At 44.8% G+C, this 16778-nt stretch overlaps 3 protein-coding genes across 3 annotated transcripts; all 3 read right to left on the bottom strand.

Annotated features, from left to right (window-relative positions):
• Nucleotides 1-1676: 1676 nt before the first annotated feature.
• Nucleotides 1677-2627, bottom strand: LOC136554307 (taste receptor type 2 member 9-like). Its single transcript, XM_066546155.1, has one exon. The coding sequence runs from the start codon at nt 2625-2627 to the stop codon at nt 1677-1679; it is 951 nt and encodes a 316-aa protein (XP_066402252.1).
• Nucleotides 2628-11229: 8602 nt separating this feature from the next.
• LOC136554137 (taste receptor type 2 member 9-like) lies at nt 11230-12183 on the bottom strand. The gene has a single exon (XM_066545933.1). It carries the CDS (start codon nt 12181-12183, stop codon nt 11230-11232), a length of 954 nt encoding a protein of 317 aa, XP_066402030.1.
• Nucleotides 12184-15821: 3638 nt separating this feature from the next.
• LOC136554136 (taste receptor type 2 member 9-like) lies at nt 15822-16778 on the bottom strand. Its single transcript, XM_066545932.1, has one exon. It carries the CDS (start codon nt 16776-16778, stop codon nt 15822-15824), a length of 957 nt encoding a protein of 318 aa, XP_066402029.1.

Below are 16778 nucleotides of genomic sequence, written 5' to 3'. Positions count from 1 at the left end.
TTTTTTTTTTTTTTTTTTACATTTATCATGGGCAGACTATATGCCTTGAGGGAATTTTTGATTTCCTGATAGTGCCTGTTCTCCGCTTAAGGCTTTGATGTGAGTTTCCTCCTCTTTTCCTGAATGAATAGAAAACCTCTGTGGGGTTGTTGGGTTTTTTTTCCTTGTTTGTTTGTTTGCTTGCTTGCTTGCTTCTTTCTTCTTCTCTCCATATCTTTGTGAGTAGAACTTATTTCTATTACAACTGGTGTGTAGTTGAACTATCTGGGCTAGGACTGTGCAGGACCACACCATGGCTGAATTTTGGGCTCAGCTCTGCATGGGGAATCTGGCCACTTGAAAACAAAATAATTTAAAATCAGAGTCTCAAATACCAGGTTTTCAATGCATGGAATGTGTGGATTTGGTCTTTAACACACAGGGTCTGCTTTTAGTTCAAAGCCATCCCCTCCAGTGTCATTGGAGAAGGGGGGAGATTCACCAAGACTTTGTACCTACCACACCCTGTGGAGACTGTGTGGTCTTGGGAAAAGGAAATATTGTAGTGATTAAGATGTTACTCTGCTTTAAAAGGTTGCTTCTCTCATTTCATGAACAGGAGCAAATCTTTTTGAAGGTGATAATATGAAAAATACACACCTGGCACTGAGTATGCACTAAATTGTCCCTCTGAATTAGAGCTGGTGAAAGAAATGAGCAGTTAGATTCTGTTCTGTTGATGCTGGAATTATTTAATATTTACATGACCTTTTGTGGATTGTTAAACTTAGACACCTGCCAGACCCTCCACCTGGCCTCTTCTTCACTCTTGCTCTGCAACAGGTCAAGAGGGAAAATAGAAGATGGAAAAGCTCATGAGTTGAGATAAGGACAGGGAGATCACCCACCAGTTACTGTCATGGAGAAAACAGACTCAAAATTAATTTAATTTATTCCTGCTTGAATATAGAGTAGGATGGTGAGTAACAAGCACAAAACTAGAGAACTGTCCTTCCACCCTTCTTCATCACAGCTCAAAATTCACTCTTTCATTCCCAGCTTCTCCACCTCCTCCCTGACATGGTGTAGGGTGACATTGAATAGTGGTTGCAGTGAGTCCGTAAAAAGTTTTCTCATCCACTCCTTCCTCTTCATGCTCTCTTCCCTGCTAGAGTGTGGATCCCATCTGTGGGCTGCAGTCCTTCAGGATCAGATGTCTCCAATATGGGCGCCCCTCAGACTGCAAATTTTTCAAGTTGCACCCACCCTAGCCAGTGTTACAAGTGATAATATTGCAAAAAACAGAGACACAGCAGAAAGAAATATAAACCCAAACACAAATAAACCTGATGCTGAATTAAGTCATTTTTCAATCAGCAATTGCCAAAGCTCTTGAGGAAGGTTTGCAGTAATCTTATTGCCCCTTTGCATCCAGCCCATGTACCAGATCTAAATGAATTTGTTATTGACAAGAATTGAACTCAAAGAATTACCAAAATGAAGTACTAGCAATAATCTAATTCATACTCATTTGGCTCAAAGAATTTGAAAGATTTATTCTTAACTTCAGTGCTAAAGAAAGAACATCTGTATCATCTACACTGCCCAGAGAGTTGCCTTAGAGATAAATTGACTTGTGTCTTATAATGAAATACCAAGATTTTGTGTGGGCTCCAGCTTTTATTACACTTCCTACCTCATGCAATCCTTGTGCACTTGAAACAGGATAGAATCCTTATCAGTGTCTTTTCCAGTTTGGGATTGCTGAAAATCAGAAGAAGGGAATGAACACCTGGAAAAGCATACAGAAATACTAAACTAACAAGTGCCACATACTTTTCTTCCTTTGTTGAAGGAATTAGTGACAGAATCAAAAATATAAAGTTAATACTATACATTATAAAAAAGGAAAGAATAGATTTCATGGCTTTGATGTGGGCATCAATGCTGAGGCTGTTCATGGAGTTTTTCTGCATCTTGCATTTGTGTCTCCAGAGAGAAAAGAGAAGGAGAAAGGCAGAAGAGATAACTGCTGTGAAAGATGTGACAAATCCAAAGCCATAGATAAAATAAATCTGGAAAAAATTTTCATCCATTTTGCCTCTAACTTTTGAAAAATTTCCTTGCCCAGTGGAATTGTGGTTGATACTGAGCTCTGACACAGCGATGTCATAGGCGATAATGCCGATAGCCAAGGCTGAAAGCAATGATGCCAACAAAAGCCAGGGCACAATCCTGTCTGTTTTTACTTTCAGGTAGATGAAGAACCTGTTCCTGAAATTGGCAATTTTTACACAATAAAAAACACAAAGACAGGCAGAAACCCACAAGTTAGAACAATTAAAAAAGCTTTGAAAAAATACAATTAGTTGAAATGTGGGTTGAACAAAAAGGTAATTGGGAGAAGTTATTGAAAGGGAGCAATATACCCATGAGAAGCACAAATACCAAAACCTGGAGCATCCCAGCAGCAGCAAGATCTTCTCATTAGAGTTCAGAGTTTTCTTTTTGACCCAGGCAATGCAAAGCAAACAAATGAGGAAGGCATTTATCCACATACCAGGAAATGCCTCCACGGTGGTGATGGCCAAAGCCATGGCCCCATATGAAGTGACATTGAATTGCTGTGGAGGGTAACAAGCTTCCATGGTGCGAGCTGGGGAGCAGAGCTGTGCTGGCCAAGGGGGCTGTGGCAGCAGAGCCTGAGGCAGGTCAGTGGCTGCTGTTGGTGGAGTGTCAGGGATGGCAAGAGGAGCTTTATAGAGCTGCTGCTGCTGGGGGGGATTTTGGTGCCGCTGCTGTGGGCAGCAGGGCAGGTGCAGGGATGTAAATGTGCTGGGTATCCCCTTACCCAGGGCCAGTGTCACTCTTGACTATTTGAATGTTGGTTTGGGGGAGCTGTGCTGGGTGTCACAAAGAGCGGAGATGTTTTTCTGCGGTGGAGAGTGTTTTGATGTTGATACCGATTCCTGTTTGATCAGTGTCAGGCTTGAGGATCTGGGTTTTTCTGTCTCTTGGTAACTTCCAATAAAGAAGTCTGTTTTGGATGTGTTCATTCAAAACTATTCTTTATTTTGGTTTCTTTTTATATTGATGGTGGGTAGAGCATTGCCTTGAGGGAATTTTAATTTCCTGATATTCCTGTTGTCTGCCTTATGCTTTGATGTGTGTTTCCTCTATGGTTTTGCTGATAGAAGAAAAACATAGTATAGGATAGGGAATTTCCTTCCTTCCTTCCTTCCTTCCTTCCTTCCTTCCTTCCTTCCTTCCTTCCTTCCTTCCTTCCTTCCTTCCTTCCTTCCTTCCTTCTTCCCATATGGTTGTGAGATATATGAAAGTTATTTCTATTACAACAGGAATGTGAATATGAACTGCCTGTGCTGGGACTGATCTTGTACCGGGATATTAAATGAAAATTTTAATTAATTAAATTAAATTGCAACACAATACCATGGTTGGGACCTGACCTCAACTTTTTGTGGGGAATATTTCACTTTAGAAAAATAATGCTATAAAATCAGAGTCTCCAGTGCTGGATTTTCAAGCATGAAGATACGGATCAGGTGCTTGACATGCAGGTGTTTTCTGCTGGTTCAAATCCACCCCCTCCAGAATATTTTGAGAAAGGGAAGGGTTATCCAACACTTTGTATCTCCCACCCATGAGTATATTTTGGATGCCCTTGTGCATCTCAAATGGCACAAGACTCCTGTTTTTGTTCATCTGGATGGACACACAGCTGTATTGGCATCTGAATCACGTCATACAAATAATAAATTGGTACCATCTGTGCTTGTTCAGGCAGAGCTGCTTTCCTCTCCAGAATCTGTTTCTTTCTCCCTTTATGACATGGGGAATCCCAGATGATTAGCCTTAGTTAGCTAGCTAGTTAGGTGAATGGTTGCCTAAATTCTGGCCCATTCCATTACAGCTGTGTATCAACTCTAATGCACAATGTTATGTTTATGTCCTTAACAACTGGAAAGAATGCTCTGAGAAACAGTTCCCACAGAGGAAAATTTCCCATCGCCCCTATCCCAGGTGACACCCTGGGAAATAAGATTTTTTTGTTGTGGAATCCCTGTATGACTTGCCTTAGATAAAGCCTGCTTTTTCCAGATCTCCAGGCTGCTTATCCTGTACCATTTTCAATTCAGTTATGGCTGTGTCACTGCTGTGTTACTGCTGGCCAGCCTGAGCAGTGCAGCTCTGCCCCAGCAGATGTTCCCAATGTGCCCTGGTGATAACCCAGATGCTGAGGAGTGGCAGATTGAACTGGTATCTGTGAATCTGGCTGAGATCTCCATCCAGATAATGAGGGCAGGAAATCCTAATCTCAAGAACCTGCATGCTGATCTCCTGCACCCTTCCTGGCTTATCTCTTCTTAACAGTCCCAGCTCACTACAAGCAGGGAGGAAATGCAGATATTTTGCAAGTAAAATAATTCAGAGCATCCTCCCTTCTTGTTTTCACCTAATTTTGGCACTGTTTTAAATTCACCAAAAAAAGAAGTATATAAACCTGACATGGTGCAGCAGTGCATCTGTGTCAAACCTCTGACTTTGCTCCATTCTCTCAGCCAGGACAGCATTGCACTGATGGGACAGAGCTGCAGTATTAAAGAAAAAGGATTTTTCCTGATATTGGATGGTGTTTCTGACAGAGATTCCTAAATCCTGAGTGCCTACAAAATCAGAGCCCTGCAGGAGGAGGAAAGGGTTTGTCTTCTCTTGGGCAAGACTTACACTTGGAATGTCCATGTCTGGATGCAGGCAGTGCTGGGGCCCAGGGGCTCCTTGTGGGGGGAGGTTGGGGCTGCACCATGCTGGACACACTGTGGTGTTTCTCAAGTGTTGGTGGCATCAGGGTTTTGACCAGACCAAGCCACAACCCCTGACCCTGCAGATGGGCACCTGTGAGTGCAGCTGTGTCTGTGCTGTACAGGTGGAGAGCAGGAACTGCCACAGAGGAATCCCCCTTAGACCAGAGAGATGACGACTGGGAATTCCAAAAAGAAGAGCTTGAGAGAAACCTGCCATGTTTTGTGGAGAACTGCACAACCTCTGCTCAAAAATGGAACTAAAAGGGGGAAGCAGTAGTGTGTTGTGTCTCTTTTGTAGCCTCTGGTGGTGCCTCTCTTTTTTTGGTAGTGGGGTTGAGGTGGTGCTTCCCCCTCCCCTTTTCAGGCTGTGATCTGAGAAATGCTCGTTAGGCCTCAGCCTTGGTGAGCAGCACCTGGGCCCAGCTCCTCTTGAGCTTATCAGAGCTACTGTCTGCTCCCAGGAACTGCTGCTGCCTAATGAGATCCTGGGCTTTTTTAATCAACAGCCTAAGAAATCACTTTTTTTGCCTGAATGGCAGAACATCCTGGTTCTCACACTTTCAAAGAAGGAGTGTCGAACTGAAGTGCAGCCAGGAAGAAACATTGTTATGACTAAAACCCACTTTCTTGCAGCCCTTTAGACAAACATGAGAGTCCAAAATGAGACCCTTTGAGCTCTCCTAGTGTGCCATGACCAGTGAGGCCTCACATAGGTGGGAACTCTCAAGTTTGCTGCACTCAGAGATCCCTGACCAACAACCTGATCCTGGGCCTATCCCCCACTCCTCGAGGCTCAACTCTTGGCCTGGTGATGAGATGTAAAGACATCCAAAGCAAATATTTCACTGCCTTTGAGGGGAATTTTTCACAGGTACCTTGCATACATGTGTGAATGGGCTTTGACAAATATGGGAGAAATGCTGCTCTCTTAGATGTTTAAGTATCTTAGATATTTATGTAAATTAGGCCCGTAAATAAGTTTAATATAAGCTAAAAGCTAAGTTAAATGCTGTTAAGTGTTATTCCTTTGCTAAATGGTTAAATTTAAGAAGAAAGTTAAGTACTTTTGAGTGCTGTTAAGCTTTGAGGCTGTATTCCTTTTTATCCTTGCCCTTTCTACCATTTTGTTGCACACACCTAAACACTCACTAACACACAAACACACAGAGATAGTCCTTGGTTCATTTCTGTTTTGATTGATGGGATTTTTTTTTCCCTGTTTTTTCCCTTGGTGTGCCTTAACTATCTAGGAAGTAGTAGAGTGACTCTTGCCAACAAACTTCATCATGCTCTGCTTATTATTAAATCTGTTTTTTACTGATACCCCTGCCAGTGATTTTTGAAGCAATCTCAAGCACCCATTTTGTAACATGTAGTTGTTACATGCCTTCCTTAGCAGATACCTGTAGTTGCCTCTTCTGGCTGAAGGGGAGACATTGGTGTTGGGCTTTCTTTGGACACGTGGGTTGAACAGGCTGTAACTCACATTCCTGGCCCAGCAAAAGGGAACAGATGCTCATCACTTCTTTCATTTCTCTGTGACTTCCAAGAGCATTGGAGCACTGCCTTGTTTTTAGCAGTGCCCCCAGCCCCTTTTATGACTCTGCTCAGGGGAATGGTGTGTCCAAAAGATCTTGGGCTTTAGTTCCTCCCTTGCCTGAGGGAGGCCTCAGATATTTGGCCTCCACCTCTGACTTTCCTCCTGGGAGAACAGGAGGCCAAACAAACCCTGCCAAGAATGGGTGGAAAATGCACCACTAGCACCAGGCACAGGAAAAAATGTCCCTCTGTGCCCAAGCTAGTGACAGAAATGAAAAAAGTAGATTCTGCTCTGCTCGTGCTGGAATTATTTCATATTCAGAGAATATGCTGGGGTTTGTTGAGCTTGGGTGGGTGCCATGCCCCCACCTAGCTGCTCCTTTATTCTTGTTCTGCAATAGGCCAAGAGGAGAATAGAAGGTGCTACTGTCATGGAGAAAACAGACTTGAGTTGAGAAAAATGAATTTATTTTATTGGCTATTGATAATAGAGTAGCATAATGAGCAACAAACATAAAACTAGAACCCTTTGCCTTCTCCTCTTCATCTTCACAAATTAAAATTCACTCTTTCATTCCTGGCTTCTCCAGTTCCTCTGCCACAGTGGTGTGGGGGGATGGGAAATGAGGGTTGCAGTCAGTCCACAAAAAGTTTTCCATTCCTTCCTCCTCACTTTCTCCCATGCTCAAGTGTGAATCCCATGGGCTGCAGTCCTTCAGGATCAGGCAGCTTTGACATGGGGTCACCATAGCCTGCAGTCTTTCAAGTTGCACCCACCCTAGCCAGTGTTACAAGTGATAATATTGCAAAAAACAGAGACACAGCAGAAAGAAATATAAACCCAAACACAAATAAACCTGATGCTGAATTAAGTCATTTTTCAATCAGCAAATGCCAAAGCTCTTGAGGAAGGTTTGCAGTACTCTTATTGCCCCTTTGCATCCAGCCCATGTACCAGATCTAAATGAATTTGTTATTGACAAGAATTGAACTCAGAGATGCTCCGCCCAGGGGGCTGAGCCAAGAATTCCTACCTGGATATAATCTGACATTTGGAACACCAGAGGCAGCCTTTTCTCGCTGGATTCCCAGAGGAAGACTACGCCGATCTACATCACCACTGCACCTTCAGAAGAAAATTACACCCTTCTACAGGATCACTGCTTCAACAGAACTACACCTGGCACTGCAGAAGGGCTGTAGCCACCATTCAATCAGGCTGCTACCAATACCCTGCCCCACAAAGTCTCAGGTCGTGTTCTGACTCTGTAAGTAGGTTTTTTTGTACCTTCCATTTGTATTTTTAATTTTCCTAGTAAAGAACTGCTATTCCTATTCCCCTGTCTTTTCCTGAGAGCCCCTTAATTTCAAAATTATAGTAAGCTGGAGAGAGAAGGTTTACATTTTCCATTTCAAGGGGGACTCCTGCCTTCCTTAGCAGATACCTGTCTTTTCAAACCAAGATAGTGATTATGGCCACAGTTGTGGCCCTGTATGCAGTGACATTGAATTGCTGTGGAGGGTGACAAGCTTCCATGGTGCGAGCTGGGGAGCAGAGCTGTGCTGGCCAAGGGGGCTGTGGCAGCAGAGCCTGAGGCAGGTCAGTGGCTGCTGTTGGTGGAGTGTCAGGGATGGCAAGAGGAGCTTTATAGAGCTGCTGCTGCTGCTGGGGGGGATTTTGGTGCCACTGCTGTGGGCAGCAGGGGCAGGTGCAGGGATGTAAATGTGCTGGGTATCCTCTTACCCAGGGCCAGTGTCACTCTTGACTATTTGAATGTTGGTTTGGGGGGGCTGTGCTGGGTGTCACAAAGAGCGGAGATGTTTTTCTGCGGTGGAGAGTGTTGTGATTTTGAGACTGTTCTCTGTTTGATCTGACAGACAGAGCCTTTCTCTTGCCCCCTGTCCTTGAGGTGGCATAGAATAACCCCTGAGTGCTGGCCCTGCCCTTTCCTGATTGCTGTATCATCTGAACTGAACCCTCTCCTGAACAACTATATCATCTACCTGGAGATGATAAAAAAATTAACAAAAAATTTACCCTGGCAAAAATTAACCCTGTCCTGGTCAGAACCAGGATAAAATATTACAATAGTGGGATCACACTGTGACTGTGGCTTGGAATCAGCTCAGTGTGAGGAATATGGTACCTTAAAAAAAGTAAAGGTGTCTATAAATCAGAATCTCCAGTGCTGAGTTTTGAGATCAAGAAAATATGGATCAGGTGCTTGAAAGACAGGGGTCTGCTTTTTGTTCAAATCCATGCCCTCTGGCACCACTGAAGAACGGGAAGGATTCTCCAGGACGTATCTACCAGCTTTTGTGCATTTTTTTCAATGTCCTTGTGCATCTCAAAATGCATCAGACTGCTGATTTTATGCATATGGAGGGACACACAGCTGTATTAAGATCTGAGAGACATCACATACAGACTGCATTGCTTCCATCTGAGCTTGGTTTAGGCTGAACATCTTCCCTCTCCAGAATACTTCATTATTATAGGAAATCCAAGAGGATTAGCCTTGGTTAGCCAACTGGTTAGGCTATTAGTGGCCCAATTTCTTCTGAGAAAATCTATTCAATCCATAACTGGCCTTCAATATGCAGAAGGCCACAATTTTTTCAGAACCCTGGAAAACAAAATGAAATCTCCTCAGGGCAGGTGTCATGAACTTGTTATGGAAATATAAATTCAACTCCAAATGCTTCCTAGCTCCAGAAGGTGGATTGGCATGTTATCAAGTGGCATTAATTATTTCTTTGCTTGTTTCTGGGGAGTTGCTATTTAAGGAGAGTTGGGTAGTTTCGTGAGGCAGCCTGCTAGTCTGTGTGGTCTTTGGAAAAAGTGATACTGCAGTGGTTGAGAGGTTGCTCTGGCCTAAATGGTTGTATCGCTCAGTTCAGAAGCAGGAAGGAAGCTTTTGGCAGGTGAGATGAGAAATGCACACCTGGCACTGGGTGTGAGGTAAAACAACCCTCTGACCGTGAGCTGGTAAAATAAGTGACCAGTTCAGGTTCTGCTCTGTTCATGCTGGTGTGAAGGAAACTTTCCTGTCTCACCACCCAGGCAGCCTCTGACAGTCACGGCCCAGCACCAGAGACTGTCACTGCAGGGACCAAAGCCCCTTAACCATGGGCAGCTGCCCCACTCCACTCCCTGCACACACCACGCTCACAGCCAGACCAGGTTTCCTCACCAGCTTGGCACTGGCTTTCCCATAGTGGAGTCTCAGGCCTCTGGATCTTTCAAGCACTTTGATCATGGCACTGTAGCACAAAAGCAGCTCAAGCTAGGTGCCTCTGAGGAGGTGCCCAAACAATTGAATCCCTGGGATTTTGTGTCCTTCCTGTCTGTGCACATGATGACTGGGGTGTCTTAAGTGTCCAGTCAGCTGGCTGGTGCCACAAGTCCCTGTGCCCTTTGCTGTGCAAGGCTTGGCACCATGCTTGGGACTCCCAGCACTTCCCCACAACCTGCAGCTCCCTCCCATTGCAGCTGCTCCCTGAGCTGTCTGCACTGAATGTGTTCCTCCACACTGGAACTATTTCACATTTCACTCTCATGGTGAGTTGTCCTTGGGCAGCTCTTAGAGCCCCCCTCAGTCACTCTTTGACTCTCACTCTGGAATAGGACGAGGGGGCAAAATAAGATGGAACTGCTCATGAGATGAGACCAAGACAGGGGAATCACTCCCCAGTTATTCTCACAGACAAAACAGACTTGACACAGGGAAAATCAGTTTAATTTATTGCCTATTGAAAACAGAGTAGGATGATGTAGAAGATGCACACAACTAGAATATTTGATCTTCGCCCCCACAATAATCTCTGGCTCAGTTTAACTCATTCAGAGATTCTCTAGCACCTCTTCTCCTCAGGAGCACAGCAGCACAGGGAATGTTGTTGTCAGTTCATAAAAAGTTATCTCCTTCATTTTTCTCCTGCTCCATCATGGCTTTCTCCCATGGCCTGCAGTCCTTCAGGACTTCTCTTTTCCCAGAGGAGCCACAAGGGTCGCTGATGAGATGAGCAAGGTCTGGTGTTGGGACCATTAGAGTGCCTGGAATTGGCTTTTCCCAGCATGGGACAGCCTTGACATCACCTGGTTGAGACTCCACAGGCCAGCAGCTCCTGGCCCAGGCACCCTGTACATCTGCCTGTGGGTCACTGTGAGATGAAGCTGTGGCTTCATTCCACGCTGCACCTTGCACAAAACCCACCTTCCTGGGGCTGTAACTGAGCCAGAGTGCACTGGGAAAAGCCAACCTCATCTCCAGGTCAGAGCAGTCCCACAGAGCAGGCAATCCTGTCCTTGCAGGCAGTGGGGCACAGAGGACACGTAGGGCTGGAGTGGGAAGGGGGCTCTGCACCCCCTGAGCTCCCCAGGGCTGTTCCTGCCTCGCTCTTTGTGGCTCAGTGACCACCTTTGGTGAGTGACAGGGCTCAGCGTGTTCACACTGAGCTATCAGCCACTGCCAGGCACTGATACAGCCCATAATATATGCCACAGCACAGGGCCACAACAGAAGGAAGGATATACCAAAATTGAGATAAAGCTGTTGTTTCATTCAGTCAATTCAATCAGTGAAAACTAAAATGTTTGAGCCAGGTTTGCAGCATGATTATTGTCCTTTTGCATCCAGCGCCTGTACAAGGTCTAAATGACTTTGCTACGTACAATAATTTAATTCTAAGAGCTGTTTTAATTAAATGCAAATAAAAATTCATTTGCCTCTTACTAACATTAGTTTAAAGAGTTTGAAATATATATTCCTAACATCTAGGCTGAACTTCTCTACAGTCTATTCTGCCTGGAGAGTTGCAATGAACATTAATTGAAATTGTTTTCTCTAAAGATATTTTGCATGAGCTCCAGCATTTGTAACAGTTTCTACCTCATGCAAAGCTTGCTCTTCACACAAGAGAGAATCCTAAGCAGTGTCTTTTCCAGCTTGGGATTGCTGAGAATGAGAATAAGGGAATGAACTCCTGGATAAGCATGTTGAATTGAGAAACTTAGAAATAGCACGTGACTTTGGTAATCCATTGAATAAACTAGAGTCAAGATCAGAAACATAAAGTTGATGCTGTACATTATGAAGAAGGAGAGAATAGATTTCATGGCTCTGATGTGGGCATCCATGCTGAGGCTGTTCATGGAGTTTGTCTGCATCTTCCACTTGTGTCTCCAGAGAGAAAAGAGAAGGAAAACAGCAGAAAAGATGACTACCAGGAATGAAGCAGCAAGTACAAAACCAGTGAGAAAATAAAGATGGAAAAAATGTTCCTTTATTTCAATTGTTGCTTTCCAAAGTTCTTCTGGGCAGGTGAAATTGAGGTTTTTACAGATAGCTTTATCAATAGTGTTGTAGACAAGAATTGCAATAATCAGGGAGACCATCACTGACCCCAACAAGAGCCAGGGCACCATCCTGTCAATTTTTACTTTCAGGTAGATGAAGAACCTGTTCCTGAAATTGGCAATTTTTACACAATAAAAAACACAAAGAGAGGCAGAAACCCACAAGTTAGAACAATTAAAAAAGCTGTAAGAACCTTGAATTAGTGGAAATATGGGATGAACTTGAAGGTAATAGGGAAAAATTGCTGAGACAAAGACATATAACCATGAGAAACATAAATACCAAATCCTGGAGCATCCCAGCAGCAGCAAGATCTTCTCATTAGAGTTCAAGGTTTTCTTTTTGACCCAGGCAATGCAAAGCACACAAACGATGAAAGCATTTATCCACATACCAGGAAATGCCTCCACGGTGGTGATGGCCAAAGCCATGGCCCCATATGAAGTGACATTGAATTGCTGTGGAGGGTAACAAGCTTCCATGGTGCGAGCTGGGGAGCAGAGCTGTGCTGGCCAAGGGGGCTGTGGCAGCAGAGCCTGAGGCAGGTCAGTGGCTGCTGTTGGTGGAGTGTCAGGGATGGCAAGAGGAGCTTTATAGAGCTGCTGCTGCTGCTGGGGGGGATTTTGGTGCCTCTGCTGTGGGCAGCAGGGCAGGTGCAGGGATGTAAATGTGCTGGGTATCCCCTTACCCGGGGCCACTCTTGACTATTTGAATGTTGGTTTGGGGGAGCTGTGATGGGTGTCACAAACAGCAGAGATGTTTTTCTGCAGTGGAGAGTGTTGTGATATTGATACTGATCTCTGTTTGATCAGTGTCAGGCTTCAGGATCTGGGTTCTTCTGTCCCTTTTTTGCCTATGATAATCATGCAGAGCCCTGGATGTGCTCAGCAGGTCAGGGGACTCAGTGTCCTTTTTAGTTTGAGAGTCTGTGTGCTGCAACGTTCAGCCAGATGCTGGAGAAGTGGGGTTTATTTTGATGCTTCACAGGCATTGAAATCCATGTTTGTTTTTCCAATGGCATTGCCTTAAGAGTTAGTGAAGAGTCCCATAGTGGAGCAGGTGATGGGAGCTAAGAATATAAAGCTGGTACTTCTTACAAGTTTAATTTGGAGCATATGATGTAAATTGTTAAAAATCAGGACATGTCCCTGTGCCAGGGTTCCCATCTCATCTGCTTGGGAAAGTGAAGGCTTTCAAAGATGGCACCATGCTGAGTTTCCCCCACACTGCAATGCCCTAAAGCTTCCAAATGAATTTAGACCCTGAAAGCTGTGAGGTTTTTCCCAGGCAAGTTGTGTTAAGCTGTGTGGGGCATGGAGTGCCTGTGCCCTTTGGGTTAGTACAGGACCTGTCCCATTTGGCCTTGCACAGCAGGACCACAGCAACCAAGGAGATCTCATCTGATGCTGTGGTGGAGGCAGGAAAAATGAAACCCCAAGCAAGAGCTCTCTGGCTACAGGAAATGAACCCCCAGCATTTTCTCTCTTCCAAATGATGATAGCCATGTTTTCTGTGGGATATAAGAGCCAGGAATATGTTACATGAATATTGATATCACATGCTCCTAATTGCATTGATTGGCCACCATAAAGACTTGGAATGTGACCCAGAACAGCTTTCCATTCTGGGCCAATGCTGAGCAGCCATTCCCATTGATTTCTGGCACCTCTCATGTGTCAGCTTCTCCAGGCTGGGCACATCCTGCATCTGTCCCCATGGGCTGTGCAGGGTGGCTGTGCTGATGGACACCCTGTCCCCTGCAGTGCCAGCTGAGTGGGGCTGGTGCACAGGACAGGGATTCTGTGCTGGCTGTCACATCCTCAGGGGTTTCATGGGGATGGAAGGAAGGACCCCAGCATGGTTCACTGGGGCTGTGGTGTTTTGTGTGGTAACATGTGCAAGGTGCTGGGTTTTGCCTGCCTGAGTCTTGTGGCATGTGAGGTTGTGAGGGATGGATGTTGCAATGGATGTAGGGTATGAGATGGATCTTCCAGGTTTTTCCTGTGAAAGTGGTCAGGTTTGTCAGGTTAAAGGTTGAAGTGCATGAGCAGCAGCTGGGGAAGAAGGGATGTGTGGCTGTTCCTGTCCTTTCAAGGCCTTTCACAGGGAAGATGTGTCTTGCAGAGCTGCTTACAATCTGCCTCTGGACCTGAGCTGCTGGTAGAAATGACCAATTCGGGTTCTGTTTTGTATTTGTTGACACTATTTCGTGTTTCACCTGCTGTGATGGGTTGCCCTAAGGGAGAAGGCAGAACTCCACTGAGGTGTTCCTTCTCTCTCACCCACAGGAAGAGAAGGGGTGAAAAACATGATGAAAATACTCAGGGTTCGAAAGAATGGCCGGGAGATCACTCACCAGTTACTGTCATGGACACAATGCATTTGACACCAGGAAAATGAATTTAATTTATTTAAATATAGAAAATAGAGCAGGATAATGAGGAAGAAATGGAAAACTTGATCACACTCCCTCCACACCCCTTTCATCTGAGGCTCAACTTCCCTTCTTCATCTCCAGCTCCTCCACCTCCTCCTCCATAGCAGCACAGGGGCAAGTCGAATAGGGGCTGCAGTCAGATCTTAATGAGTTGTCTCCTCCACTCCTGACTCCTCAAGCTGTTTCCCTGATTGAGAGCAAAGCCTGTTAGCTGGGTGTTTCACTGAGCCAGAGTGCACTGGGAAAAGCCAACCTCATCTCCAGGTCAGAGCAGGCCAGGAGAGCAGTCCCACAGAGCAGGCAATCCTGTCCTTGCAGGCAGTGGGGCACAGAGGACGCGCAGGGCTGGAGTGGGAAGGGGGCTCTGCACCCCCTGAGCTCCCCAGGGCCGTTCCTGCCTCGCTCTTTGTGGCTCAGTGACCACCTCTGGTGAGTGACAGGGCTCAGCATGTTCACACTGAGCTATCAGCCACTGCCAGGCACTGATACAGCCCATAATATATGCCACAGCACAGGGCCACAACAGAAGGAAATGTGTTCCAAAATAGAGAGAAACCTATTCATTGCGGCCATTTCATTCTGTGAATACCAAAACATTTGTGGCAGGTTGGCAGGATTGTTATTCCATTTTTTGCAGCCAGTTTGTCTTCCAGTCTTGCATATTTTTCTGTTCCATTAAGAGTATAGAAATTTAGCAGAAAATAAAGCCCTTGCTGGTGCTCAGAGATGAAAGGGCCTGGGTGCAGCTCAGTTTAATTTCTGATTATGGCAAATTCAACATGTAAGTCTTGTCATGTTCAATAAGAACTTTCAGATTCACAGAATCACAACTCTTGCATTTTATTGTAGAAATACAAATTTGGAATTGCCACTAATAAATACACTCACTGGACTAGCTCTAAATATATTTAGGAAAAAAGAAGAAAAACAGAAGAGCAGTGGGTATTTCATTAAGCTCAACTTCACCACCAGGTAGGCCTATGAACAGAATTTCACCAGGGTATAATCTGACAAAATCAAAAGAGCAAATCTTAACCAAGAGGTGTTCCCTGTTTGGGGAGGAGAGCAAAGCAATCCTGCTGTCCTGTCTGCACAGTGGGGTCATGGTCTCATCCTCTGCCAGGGAGGGTTTGAAATGCCAAATGGATACTTTTGGGAGAAATGCAGGTGAGGCTGCAGTCAAAATACCTCCTTGCTGCCATGGTGAATGGTGGTGGGCAGCCAGCTGCTATGGAGATGAGGGATACCCAGGGTTGTGATTGCAAAGGCTGTGACTCTTGGGAAGGGGCTGAACACTTAATTAGCATCACTCCCTCTTCCACTGGGCCCAGGCAGAGGTAAAGGGGCTCTGTCTGATGATCCATCACCCCACCAGCAGACTCATGTCCCCATTAATCCCTTCACCACACAGGGGCTTAGGCATCGTTCCTACCATCAGGGCCAAATGACTTTGTTAATAAAAAATTTATGTCTCAAAGATTTAGCTAAATCTAAATGTGATAAAAAGGTATTTAGTTCACAATAATTTAGCTCAAAAGATACAAATGAAGTTTTCATAACTTGGATGTTGAAGAGTGAACATCAATATCATCTACACTGCCTGGAGAGCTGCATCAGAAATTAAATTACTTGTTTTCTACAGTTTTCAAGATTTTGCATGGACTCCAGCTGTTATCACAGTTCCTACTTGATGAAAAACTCACACATTCTCTCACAGGAGAGAATCTTCAGCAGTGCCTTTTCCAGCTTGGGATTACTGAAAATCAGAATAAGAGAATGAACAGCTGGAAAAGCACACAGATATATATATAAAAGGAGTTTCATGATATTTTCTTTCTTCGTGGCATAAATTATTGTCAAGACCAAACATACAAAGTTGATGCTGTACATCACTAAGAAGGAGAGAATAGATTTCATGGCTCTGATGTGGGCATCCATGCTGAGGTCCTTCATGGAGCTTGTCTGCATCGTGCGCTTGTGTCTCCAGAGAGAAAAGAGAAGGAAAACAGCAGCAAAGATGACTACCAGGAATGAAGCAGCAAATACAAAACCAGAGAGTAAAAAAGTAGAGAAAAGATGTATATCCTTTCTGATAGTTACTTCCCAAAAATTTCCTTGGCAGGTGGAAGTGATGTTGTTCCTCTGGAGAGTTTCAGAGAGGTCAGAGATAAAGATGCTGATAGCCAAGGCTACAGTCTCTGACCCCAACAAGAGCCAGGGCACCATCCTGTCAATTTTTACTTTCAGGTAGATGAAGAACCTGTTCCTGAAATTGGCAATTTTTATGCAGTAGAAACCACAAAGACAGGCTGAGACCCACAAGTTGGAATAATTAAAAAAGGTTGCCAAAGATCTAATTAGTTGACGTATGGTTTGAACTTGAAGGAAATTGGGATAAATCATAGAAAGGAAGCGGTATATCCATGTGAGGCACAAATACCAAATCCTGGAGCATCCCAGCAGCAGCAAGATCTTCTCATTAGAGTTCAGGGTTTTCTTTTTGACCCAGGCAATGCAAAGCACACAAACGATGAAAGCATTTATCCACATGCCCACAAACACCTCCAGGGTGATGATGGCCAGAGTTGTGGCCCCATATGCAGTGACATTGAATTGCTGTGGAGGGTGACAAGCTTCCAT

The sequence above is a fragment of the Molothrus aeneus genome, chromosome 3, assembly GCF_037042795.1.
Source record: "Molothrus aeneus isolate 106 chromosome 3, BPBGC_Maene_1.0, whole genome shotgun sequence".
NCBI classification, from domain to species: Eukaryota; Metazoa; Chordata; class Aves; order Passeriformes; family Icteridae; genus Molothrus; species Molothrus aeneus.
Note: the sequence above shows the minus strand (reverse complement) of the source record. Positions and strands in the feature narration are given on the sequence as shown.

What these genes read in the sequence shown, in the direction of transcription:
- LOC136554307 (XM_066546155.1), bottom strand. Translation starts at nt 2,627, where the DNA reads ATGGAAGCTTGTTACCCTCCACAGCAATTCAATGTCACTTCATATGGG.
- LOC136554137 (XM_066545933.1), bottom strand. Translation starts at nt 12,183, where the DNA reads ATGGAAGCTTGTTACCCTCCACAGCAATTCAATGTCACTTCATATGGG.
- LOC136554136 (XM_066545932.1), bottom strand. Translation starts at nt 16,778, where the DNA reads ATGGAAGCTTGTCACCCTCCACAGCAATTCAATGTCACTGCATATGGG.